At 38.3% G+C, this 12,669-nt stretch overlaps 1 protein-coding gene across 51 annotated transcripts in view; it reads right to left on the bottom strand.

Moving 5' to 3' along the window:
- Nrxn3 (neurexin III) overlaps window positions 1–12,669 on the bottom strand; it is a 1,612,235-nt gene that overhangs the window by 351,045 nt on the left and 1,248,521 nt on the right. For all 51 annotated transcript variants that reach the window (XR_001780421.2, XR_001780422.2, XR_001780425.2 and 48 more), the window contains one exon: window positions 7,363–7,544. Coding sequence is in view for 46 of the 51 variants with exons in the window: in XM_006515534.2 (XP_006515597.1) it covers window positions 7,363–7,544 (182 nt within the window). In the remaining 5 variants the exon portion in view is untranslated. The remainder of the gene's footprint in view (window positions 1–7,362; window positions 7,545–12,669) is intronic.

Here is a 12,669-nt window from a genome sequence, read left to right as displayed (position 1 = left end):
AACTGAGATCTTTACCTGGCATACTGCCCTCAGATCATGTATGGAATGAAGGTCAATAGATTTTGCAGGTAGCATCATGTACCTATTAGAGCTTTGGGGAAACACTCCTTATCTCCCATGCACATAGTTACCAGTGGTCCAGTTTACATAATCCTGGCTCCCATTGCCTTCTCCCAGCCTCCCCAACTCTGCTGTGATGGCACAGCTAAGCTGAGAGCTGCAGGGAGGATGCCCAGCAAGGCCTCTCTGCACAAGTGGCTAATGATCTGGAAATGCTCCTAAGCCTGGAAACCCCAAAGAGGCCTTTTTCACTAAGAACAAATAGCAATGAGAAGGATTGTGAGCCAACCTGCAGTGTGCAGCACTCTGTGGGAAATGAGATTGCCTCTGCTGGACACCTTTGTATTTCTCTTGTTCTCTTCTCCAGCACTACCAGTCTCTAAACAGCAATATTCCTCTGTACTCCATTGGATATCCCCCTAAACAAAATCCAGGAATGAAGCTGAGTTAACAGCCGTCTAACTTCACTGAGAACTAACCTGGCAGATGTCGATGCTTGACTGTAAATATTCACACAGAGACAGCCAAAATGAGGCATCCAGGGTGAATTTATAGATGCAATAGACCAGAGGAATAGACCATTTATCACATTTCAGCCCGGATCCCTTTTATTCTCAAGGAGTCCCTTTGAATAGCATAAATTGTAGAGAAACAATATTATACAAAACAAACTTAATAAATACCCAATTTCCACACATCTGACCCAAGAGATATTACCAATAACGTTTTTTGGAGGACACAGTTTGGGGAAGAAATTCTGCTAGTGTGGTACAGGATCTGCCAGGACAGTATCCCTTTGTCCTGCCTACCTCAGCTTCTGCACATATCTGCATTGCAAGTTGGGAAGGAAATTGTTGGGCAAGGTTATAGATTCTTGTCAAACAAAACAGATGTCCTGACACATAAATTTTCACTATTCCTGAAAGGCTCATAATTTAAAAATGAATCCAAGAGGATTTACTGTAAATTACACACAGGGAGGAAAAAATTAATATGTCTTTTTCTACACCAGCATTAACTACACAGAGAGAAGCTAATTGCTGCCCAGTTTTCTCCGACCTTCTGTTTAATAGGTGGTGAAAGGACATTGTCAAAAGCTGCCCAGGAGCGAGTACAACATTTCATGGTAATCCTTTTTGTGATCCTATGAAGGTGAACATAGTGTGACAGAGCTCCAGACAGCGTAGATAGGGGATAAGAGGCAGATGTCACTCACAAGTAATACCAGCTGCTCTCCAAATACTGAGCTGATTAACTCAACAATAGATTTCACTGGAGGGAAACTTATATTTGAAGCAATTATTTGCAAAAATCCCTCGGCCCCGAGAATCTCATTTTATGCACATGAACTTCAACAGAGATCTTTTTGCCTTTGTCAAATGCATCCCATTCATGATTTCATTAATATCATAAGCAACAAACTGACAGAAAATACTGCACCGTGAAAGCATGAACCCCAAACAAGGAATGTCAGCTAATATAAAATAAATGATTTCTGATTCCTAAGTTATTTTGATTCCTCGGCCTTTTATACTTTTGTTTTGGCTTCTTTTCTTGAAGAATTCTGGCTTGCCATTTTTAATATTGATTGTCAAAGGTCACTTAAAGAAGACTTGAGATTTATAAAAAGGCATCAAAAGGGGTGGGACATTTCACTGCCTCATTTAGAAAAAGTTATGATTTATGCAAATTATAAATGAAAAACAAACAAAAAATCATGCCCAGAGCACATTCTCACTCTCTCTCTCCCTCTCCCTCCCCCTCCCACTCTCTCTCTCTCTCTTCCATGTTTTTAAATATTTTTTATTATTATGTATTTTCCTCAATTACATTTAGAATGATATCCCAAAAGTCCCCCATACCCTCCCCCCCACTTCCCTACCCACCCATTCCCATTTTTTGGCCCTGGCATTCCCCTGTACTGGGGCATATAAAGTTTGCATGTCCAATGGGGCTCTCTTTCCAGTGATGGCCGACTAGGCCATCTTTTGATACATATGCAGCTACAAGGCAGGAAATAATCAAACTCAAGGGCGAAATCAACCAAGTGGAAACAAGAAGAACTATTCAAAGAATTAACCAAACGAGGAGTTGGTTCTTTGAGAAAATCAACAAGATAGATAAACCCTTAGCTAGACTCACTAGAGGGCACAGGGACAGCATCCTAATTAACAAAATCAGAAATGAAAAGGGAGACATAACAACAGATCCTGAAGAAATCCAAAACACCATCAGATCCTTCTACAAAAGGCTATACTCAACAAAACTGGAAAACCTGGACGAAGTGGACAAATTTCTCTCTTCCATTTTAATGCCTTTATTTTTCCCAGGTTTTCTTTTCCTATAACCTGAGTTTGATCCCTGGTACCCACATAAAAGATCCATACATTAGTGTATGCCTGAAGTGTTAGCACTGGAGATGTGAAGACAGGAAGAGCCCTAGGTCTTGTTGGCCAACCAGTATAGCAGAATTGGCAAATTTTAGGTTGAGGGAGAGTCTCTATCCCCAAAAGTAGGCTGAAAACAATTGAGGAAAATATTTGATATTAACCTCTGACTCCCACAGTCCTATGCACACATGTGAATGAACACATATATGCACGCGTACACATACACACTGAAATAGGAGTACTTAAAATAAATTAGTAAGTGAATCAAGAACTTCCAGCAGACTAGAGTTTTAAAAAGCAAACTATTTGCTTGAAGAGATTTTAATGAGTCAAGATTTTGGAGAAACCCAGGAAAGAGGAAAACTTGTGTGAGCTTAGGGCTTAGTAGGTAGCTGAATGCTATGCAGTATGCCTCTACAAACTAGATGTCTATCCTTGGGGCTGACATGACTAGTTGAAGCCAGAATTCTTTCCTGCATAGTTCATCCATTGCTCTCAAAAACATTTCCAATGTCAAGCTCACAGGGAGAGACTCTAAGACACAGAGGGCTGTCAAGTGAGCTTTATTTGCCAGTCTTGCTGTGTGAACTATCCTAGGGTGAGTCTTCACCTCTGAGTTAGACTCACTGGTATTTTTGGAAGAACATGCTCTCTTCTTTCAGATAAGCTAAAACTGGTGGTAAAAAGAAATTATTGCAATGACAGTGTTAGTACCATCAAATAATCTTGAGTTCATAAGAATTATATTCACAATTCATAAGAAATTCACAAGAACTATTTTCAGGACCAATTTACCACATTTAATTTTTTTCTATTTCTGTCTAAATTCTATCTCTTGGTGTTGCATTCTTTCCTTTTCTTACACAGACAACAGATATGTACTGCATTTGCTCGATGACATCAATCTATGCTTTGTTTTGCATTTAATTTCATTGGCCTGACTACCACCATAAGGACACTGAAGAGAGAATTTCTTCTCCAATTAATATCCAGAGTAAAAGAATACTGCTTGCCTGCCATGCAACCCCAGGGGACCACAGCTGCAGAAGATGCCTAGCCCTTGTCTCATCTCACTTTAGTTTACCCCGCTGCTCTGGCACAACAGGGACCCCAGATATCATGTATTAGAAGGTGAATATCCAATGAAATAGTGTGTGGAGAAAGAGACTCTTTAGAGGTGAATTGATGGTACATTTTAGGAAAGCTTAACCAGTGGTTCCTTCTCTCCTACCATGACAGGACACAACTTCACCCACTATATGGCAGGGTATACAAGGTACTATTATGAGAGCTCAGCTATGTAACCCTGATCAGTCAGCATCTGAATCTTGGACTTCTCAATCCCACATGACAAATCATGAGATATAAACTCCCGAGGCTTATAAATTGGCCAATGGGAGGTGTTTTTCTATCATAACACAAAATAAACCAAGACAGGGTACCTGCCTCTTTCTGCATGTCTGCCATACTGTCTTTGCTTCATGGTGAACTAGCCAATCAACAAGTAGACTAATATACTGAACATACAAATCTCAAAAGAAGAATATACATTTCAAAAATTGCTTTTTTTTTCCTTTTGAAACTGTTTAACAGTCTTAGCCGTCAGGTGATTGCAAATTATACCTGCTTTGAGTGTCTATCACCCACTAGGTCAGTGGCCATAGTCAAGAAAAATAAAAATAAATGATGCAGTAGTTGTGGGAAGGAGGTTCTGTGACAGACTGCTGGGGACAATGTCAACTGGTATAGGCATTACAGGAGTCAGTGTGGAGTTGCCTCAAAGCATTTTAAGTAGTCCTGGGGAAGTGGCTTAGTGTTGGAGCACTTGGCTAACATGGTTGAGGCTCTCCAAATCATTGACAAATAATTGGAAATATAATTATCCCATGAGCTAGATTAATCATTCCTAGGTAGATATCTGAAAGACTATGTCAATATGCCAGAACAAGACTTGCATATCTGGGTTTATTGCAGTCCCATTCAGAAAAGCTAAGGAATAGAAAGCTTGCTTGTGTGTCGGCAGAGAGATGGGTAAACAACATGTGGTACATGTATACACTGGGATTACATTCAGCTGTTAAGAAACTGAAATCATGACATTTGCCAGAACATTATTTTTTTTTTAAGAACTGGAGACAATTATACTAGAAAATGTATTGGACTCAGAAAGAAAGCATGTTTTCTCTCATATGCAGATTCTAGATTTAAAGTCTCTCTCTCTCTCTCTCTCTCTCTCTCTCTCTCTCTCTCTCTCTCTCTCTCTCTCTGTATGTGTGTGTGTGTGTGTGTGTGTAGATTTTTTTAAATAAAAGAGGGACTGTGATGTGAAAGAACTGGAAAGAAAGGAATCCTCGTTTTTACAAAAAATTATTTCCTGTCTGTATGTGAAGTCTTTCTACACAGGCTTTTGCAGTTGCTTGCAAAGGGCCAAAGTCCTCTGGAGCTGGGGATACAGGTGGCTGTAAGCCACCCAGCGTGGACACTATAGACTGAACTTGGATCCCCTCAAAGAGTAATATGAGTTCTTTCTGCTGAGCCATCTTTCCTGCCCCCTGACGAAAAGATCTTAAGGAATTGGAGAGGGTTGCAGAACAAAGACTTGAAGAAGAGCACAGTATGGTGTTATATATGTAAAAAAGTACAGAGAAGAAACTTTATAATGTGTGTGTCAACTTAAAATATAAAAAAAATTAACAGTTTTTTTTCCCAAAAAGAAACCAGTGTAGAATGAAGTATTTTGCCTTCTGTCCAATTCCTTTGGCTTTTACAATGACTCCTAAGTGCTTTTCTTTTGGAATAATTTTCTTAGAACAGTGAAACAAACCATTCAGCAGATAAAACCATCCCTTAAAATCATGCGGATGTCTTATGAAGCACCCTACCCAGTTTTTATTGTTTTGCTTTCCTGATGCCTCTGCTTAACTGTTCAAAGTAAGAGGCTGGGTCTTACAACGATCTCTTGATTTTTCTACTCTGATTTTTTTATTCTGATTGTGTTAAGGAATACATAAAAAAAAAAAAAAAACAAGACTCATTAGCAGATTAAAACTGGTTTCAAATGACTGGAGCACTAAAAGGGGGCCATGCTTATTAATAGGTCATAGGCAGGGCAGGTTTACTTACTTCAGAACTGTGTGGGTTTTACACATTGCAATAGGGAAATAAAGAATAATTTATATGACTTTCTACCCTAAGCTTGTTCAGAAACATCTTTGGGAAATTTTCAGATCAAAACATGGTTAGAGGTATTCATGTTTCAAACTCACCAATGAGTTACAGAATTTAACAAAGGCATGGTATTCTAATTCCTCTAAGAAGTTCTCAGTATCTACAAATGATCTGTACCAACACCCTGCCACTACCAAAGGGTAAGACAAAACTTAAAGAGTGAAGGTGTGGTACCAAACATGAGGGCCTAGATATGGGTACACTAGCAGCATATTGTCTCATGGCAAAAGATGCTTATGACTAGGCCACATCATAATTTTCTTAGAAAGTCACACTGAACAGAAAAAGAGAAAATAAATCATCATGAAAAGGCAACTGTGCTTGTAATAATAGCCTCGTTATAGCTTCCATGAAATAGTCATTAAGTTATGCGCAGAATGAATCTCTTGGAGTTTTGTAGTTCTGGGAAGCTAAATAAAGATAAACTGTAGTGACTACGGCTTCCTCTCTTTGCTCCTTGGCATGGGCTTTCATACTGTTTAAACTTAAGCTCCTAGCACCATATGGTTCCTGAAGCATCTGAAAGAGAAGTACAAATCTGCAACCCAGTTCCATATTTACTTGCGACTAGTGCTTTCTGCAGCATGAGGAGAGAGTGTCTTGCTCTGCTCTGGTTCATCTTGGGGCTAGAAGGAGCATCCAGCTTAAGCCTCGTTCTTCTAGCTGGTTCTACTTCAGGGCAATACCAGCAAAACACAGCTGTGGCTGAGCCTGCTGCTGTGGGCCCACCTAGCCAGCTCTAACTCTGGAGATGAGCAGAGAAAACCCACACTCTGCTTTCCTCCCTGGATCTGAGGGTTAGCAAAAACTTACATTCAAAGATTCCCTGCAAACGCCCCTTTTCCCCTATTGTGGAGACTGGTACGAATCACAGATGATCTTTTTTTTCTTAACTGTTTTTCCCCTCTGGTATTTAAACTGAATCCTTACTGCTCCAAATTAAATCCATTCTTTCTAGCCCTGTCATTGCTAACTAATGAGAACAATTCCTCTCTCTGCTCTCGGTGGCTATGCGTGGGGTATTTACGGATGAGAATCATATCTTTCTTTAGCCTACTTTCTTAACTGTAGACTGCACAGGTGATAAAATGGGTTAATTGTTGCTATAAAAATATTTTCTATCCTCGTAAGAAAGTAATTTTTCCCCTCCAAATCATTTTAATTTCTTTGTTTTGCATGATACTCTTATGATCTGCAGGGATGGGGAGTAAAACTCTACCATCATAGACACAGGATCTACAGGAAAATGTTAACTATTCATTATGCATGCATAAATCACCTGGTCACTGGGCAGTTCCTCTGTGTCACACCCCTCTGCTATTAAAGCCTCAGCTTTCACTACAGATTCTTTTCATGCCTGTGGTCACATTGGCCACCAAGTTTTATGAATGATTGCTTATTGGAACAGAATCACATCTTAAAAGCATACTGTCTGTGTGTAATAAAACCAGCAGACAGTATGATCTGGAAAGTCCATAATGCGGATACACTGCCCCTTTAGAGAAAGTTCGCCAACACCCCGCTGTCTGCCCATCTAAGCCCAAGTGCAAAAGTATGTATGACCGAAGGGAGTATTTGAAAGCGTATGCACGTATATTGCATTTATGTAGAACGTCATCCTGTGTTTATCTAATGCACACCAGGAAGGTAAGAGAATCCAAGCCAAGACTGGGCTGGTACTCACTATGTGAAGCTGGAGGAAGTCGCCAAGTCCAGGGGCGCTGTCAATGCGTACTAAGATACCATCCTTCACAGTAGTGCTGAAGCCCACGGCGAGACGGTCAGAGCGTGTGCTGGGTCTGTCATTTGCTGGCCAGGTATAGAGGATGAGGCCACCGCTTTTCCCAAAGATGTATGTTGCACCAGCTGTGAAGGGAAAGAGAAAGAAGACATGAGGGCCACTGTATCATGCATTGCCCGCTGTATTATACGTTTGAGACCCCAGGGGACAGGTCTGAGAGAAAACCTTCTCACACTTTACTGTATTTGGTTACTAAGAGAGATGATTTCCAAAGCCTCAGGTGTCTGTCTCCTCCCATTAAAGATGCCAGCAATGGGAAGAAATAACCAAACATGTTATTGAGAGATATTCTGCATCTTCTGTTCCTAATGTGTAACAGTGGACATACTGGCTAATGAACTCTGGTGCATGTTAACAAACAACTTTCCCTCTTCTGTAGCAGCAGAATAAGACTTCCATTTGGCTAAGACAGGCATGAAATAGAAACTTCGTCCCCTAGCTCTGGCTATCAAAATGTTCTCATCAGTGGTCTCAGCCTTTTCAGGGGTGCCTTACCATAAAGCTTGCAATGAAGAACCCCAAAGGTACAATTGCCTTTGCAATCCACAGAAGTAAGTGTGGTCTTGTAGTAGGAAACAATATAGGTGACACAATATTTCTATGAAATGACTGGAAACAGTAATAGTTAATATTTCAAAATTTGGGAGTTTGGAAATTTCATATTATGTATATATATGAAATTTATATATACACATATACATAGTTATGTATATATGTATGTATATGTATACACACACACACACACACACACACACACACACATATATGTGTATATATATAAAATTGATATAACCTGTATCCTGTATCTGGGGCTCAATTGTAAACATAAAATTTGTTTTTGTTTATTATATACTTTATATGTAAGAGCTGTAGATAACTTCAGACAGGATTTTAGAATGTTTCTGTCTTGACTATTGTGGTCTATCATATGCAGTCAAATGTGACTTTTCCAAAGTGGTAACAAGGTTCACTAATTTTTCAACCTTTTTTTTTTTTTTTTTTTTTTTTGCAGATTTCAAATGTGGTGTTTCTAGAAATGATCTAGCTGGATGACTGGAAATATTTATGGGTTTCATTATTATGTTACTATAAACATGCTGACAGAAATTATTTCTGGAATCTTTTAAGAATAAACATTCTCTCCCTCAATATTTATCTGGTATTTATTTGATACTGGCACAATGGGTCTCATCTCTTTTTAGAAACTCAAATCCAGAAAGGAAATATAGAAAACTACCTCAAGATAATGATGTCCTCATTTGGCAAATGATATGATCAATTATATCCAGTTTATGCTCTTTTATGCTTTTACTATGTAATATCCATTTTTACTATTATCAGTATTGATCCTAAGTTACCAAGAATACATAAATTGAAGCTACTTACAAAACCAACACAGCAAACAAAGAAAATATTCTAAGTCCTATTTGTCAACTTGATGGGATTTTTAATTACCTATGAGTGCCACCTCCTAGTGTGCCTATAAGAGATTATCTAGACTAGGTTAATTGGAGTGTGAAGACACAATCAGATGGAGAGTGAGCAGGGTTGTTGATTACATATGAAGGGAAATGCTAGCTCAGCCCCTGCTGTGTCCTCTGTCAGCTTCCTGACTCTTGATGTAATATGACCAATTGTCTAGAGCCTCTGCCACCACCATGGGCTACTTGGTGGACTGCATCTTTGAACTGTGAGTCAAAGCAAACCGTCTCCTCTCCTTTAAATATATTTTTAGTGGGGGCACTTTATCACAGGTGACAGGTAACTAATAAAGATTAATATTTTAAGACATTTCAAAGTCTATATTAAGAAACTCACACCAAGTTGTAAATGGGGGAAGAACCTATAAATTTGGTATACTACGACGTTGTATGCCAGTTAACAGTGGCAAGTAGTTTTATTCAATAAACTTCCCAGCATCCAAAGATCATCCCGTAGTAGATAATCATGTGTTTATCCCAGTGATCCTGTGATACTTATAACAAATCTTATAAACAAAAAAGAGAACCATTCGTTTCCTCTTTAACAGTTGTTAAATCTTTGTCACTGGTCTCTACCTACTATCACAGTTAACTTATAGAAAACATCTAAACAAATTTTACCGGCTGTACAAGAAATAGATTATATAGCTTACTTAAAAATAATGGTCTCATTTGTTCTAGAATTGAGAGTTTTTGTAGTATGCCATTCCTGTACAAGCACTAAGCCATCTGAGATGTATGAAAACCCACTCTCCTCTTGGAAAGGTCATCTTTGAGGCTTGCTTACGTTCCATCCATTTGTATATCAGAAGCAGCACAGAATTTGTGTCCCTTTAAGAGCTTTGCAATCCTTAGGGGAGTCTCCAGAAAGCCCTTCAGAATCATCTAGAGAAGCTGGGACTATGGTATGCAAAGTTTATGTTAATTCCATGTGCAAAACAGTGTTTGCTCTTGCCTACCCACAAACACCCTCAAAGCTGCTTAAAATTAGAACTCTTGGTAAAACAATTTATGCTTGCTATCTGTCCATCTGTGAAGAGTCTAAACAAGTCCTTTTCTGTAGATGATCACAAATGTCACCCTTGCTTTCTTCCTTCTTTATTTGGAAAACTGAAGGTTATTCAGTGATTAATGTATAAAATCACCAAAAATGCAAATCAGCCAGTGACATTTCATGCCAGTTTACAAAATCTTACCCAAGTCTGCCCAGCATTCATAGTGGATTTGTTACAGAGGTAAATTCCTGCCCTCCCAGGGAAGAATTTTATCAGCACAAAACAATGTTAAACATACATAGCAAGGCACAAGGTTTTATCTTTTGCTAAGCCTTTTCTACAACCTTAGTGGGGCTCAGCAATTATAGGGACTGTTTTATTTTTTTTAACAGTTTTACAGATGCTCAGATATCTGACTTAAACCAGGGGCACCCACTTTTTTTTATCACCTATCAAAATAATTATAGGATGTGATTTGACAATGGAGCAAAGTTTTCCATCTTTCCATACTTAGCCTTACATACTTCATGGATTCTCAAGCCGATATAGAACATCGGCAGAGCCATTACCCCAGAGCTGAGATGCTTGCAAAGAGCATTCTGGTTTTTATCAAGCAGATAACTTCACAAACTCTCTTTACTTCAATGTTTACCCACTGTTCTGTCCAATAATTCTCAGCGCTCTACATAAAGAAGCTGTTCAAAGATAAGACACAACCTCTTATATATTGTGTTTAGAAGTCATGATGGTGTTACTTTTAAATCAACATAGAAGGAAACCTCATTATAACACTAGCAGATAGGTTAAGTACATAGAACATCTAATTTTACAAAGCTAATTTTTTTTAGTTCTATATTTACAATGGTATGATCTTAGATAAATATAACTTTGAGGATGGTAAGGCATAAGAGATATAAGGTGCTCAGTGTTGGGTTTATTTTGGAAGTCACAAAGACTATAGAAACCTGTTCTTGATATCGAACATACTAATAAGGGTGACCAAACTTCCCAAGTCTTCCCATGGTCTAACAATGCTGTTAGATGAAGTTAATTAATTGCCATAATTTTCTAAACTGACAGTGCCATATTTCTAGTTTTCATGTTTTTTCTGTCTTGAATGGGTTTTAGAAATAAACACAAACTTTCTGTTCACTTTAAACACAAAATGCCTAGAACTTCAAAGGAGGCATAATTCCATTGCTTTAGGATTTCTTTTTTAAAAAAATGTTATTTTTAAATAACAAGTCAGTACTTGGAGAATATTCCAGAAGCCCTAAGAACCCTGTTTGAATCTGCTAAACAGCTTCACTTCTGAGTCCCTTGATACTACAGTTTATGTTTTCTGACCTGAGACTGTATTTCTGATGGACAGTTTCTGACTGGCATCAGTGTGTTGGTGCCAAGATCAGATTACATTTGTGAATAATGAGAACAATATAAATTTAATCTATTCGAGTTTTTAAAAAAATGGAAAAAAATATCAACTGAAACAGAAATGGCTATGGCTGCCTTTGGGTCATCTATTTAAGGCCAGAACGTTTATAAGGAGTGGAGTGAGGTTTTTCTGCAGTCTCTAGGAAGATAGTGTTTGGGGAATGAAATCACTGCATAGCTACTAACAAGATTAAGTGGATATGTACCTTCTGATATGTCACCATTTTACCCACAATCCATAAGTAATGCCCTTGGAACAGTAGTTTCAAGCGGACTAGCCATATATGTGGCTGGAAGTGACGGAGCAGTTAGAATTTCAAAGAAGGAAGCGAAGCTGGGGTGTGGTGAGCAGGTGTAAGAAAAGTAGTCTGGCAGGAGAAGAGGTCCAACAGGCTGCAATGTAATGTAATCAAGAAGAAGTTGTGAAATGTGTTTGGATGTAGACATAGAATAGAGTAGGTAGTTTAGCAGATGGCTTAGAGTTTTTCAAAGAGAATAGGTAATTATTTTATTCTTGCTCACATTTCTTTCCAATATTCTGAAAACATTGGTGGATTTTTCTACTCAATTTACCAGAATTTAGTTGCTGATGACAACTCAACTCTTCCTTGTTTGGATCATTAGGTAATAATCATGGCCATTATTTTGACTTTGCAACTGAAAGCCCCTGTTTTCATAATGATCTTTCTGGCTCCACGCCTTCATCCAAGTCACCTACTACATTTTTGGATGAATACCAAGAAAGTAGTATTATGGACTTGCTTGAGATTCACTTTGCTGGTATTTGTGTGTATTTATATGCATATCCATATGCAGGAAAATTTAGATAGAAAATATAATTGACTGTGATTCACTTATTATTTTGTCCTTCAAATAGTTGTAGACAACAATATGTCTTTGAAAAGTCCTCAGATTCTATGCTAATTAGATACTTATATGGTTTTGTATCTTTAATATAAACCAGTTTTCCATCAAATAATTTTTATTGTTGCTGAAATAGAAATGCTTTTTGGAAGTGTTTCCCAGGGGAAGCCCATGAGTGCTAAATTTAGCAAAAGTTAGATAAATTACTGGAAGATAAGTATAGCCTTAGAATAACAAATTAGTATAGTAAGTGTAAACTTACCATATGGTATGCAAAGTTGGATAAGAAATAGGATTCCACTGCTACCCTGGTCCCTTTGAACACTGAGCACATAAACTAGAGTTCTATAATAGTAACATGACACTACATCTTCTCTGTGACTTCCCTGTTTCTCTTTGATCAGTCCATCAAGCAC

This window comes from Mus musculus, chromosome 12 (genome assembly GCF_000001635.26).
Source record: "Mus musculus strain C57BL/6J chromosome 12, GRCm38.p6 C57BL/6J".
NCBI classification, from domain to species: Eukaryota; Metazoa; Chordata; class Mammalia; order Rodentia; family Muridae; genus Mus; species Mus musculus.
The sequence above is the reverse complement of the archived record's forward strand: the minus strand, read 5'-3'. Positions and strand labels throughout refer to the sequence as shown.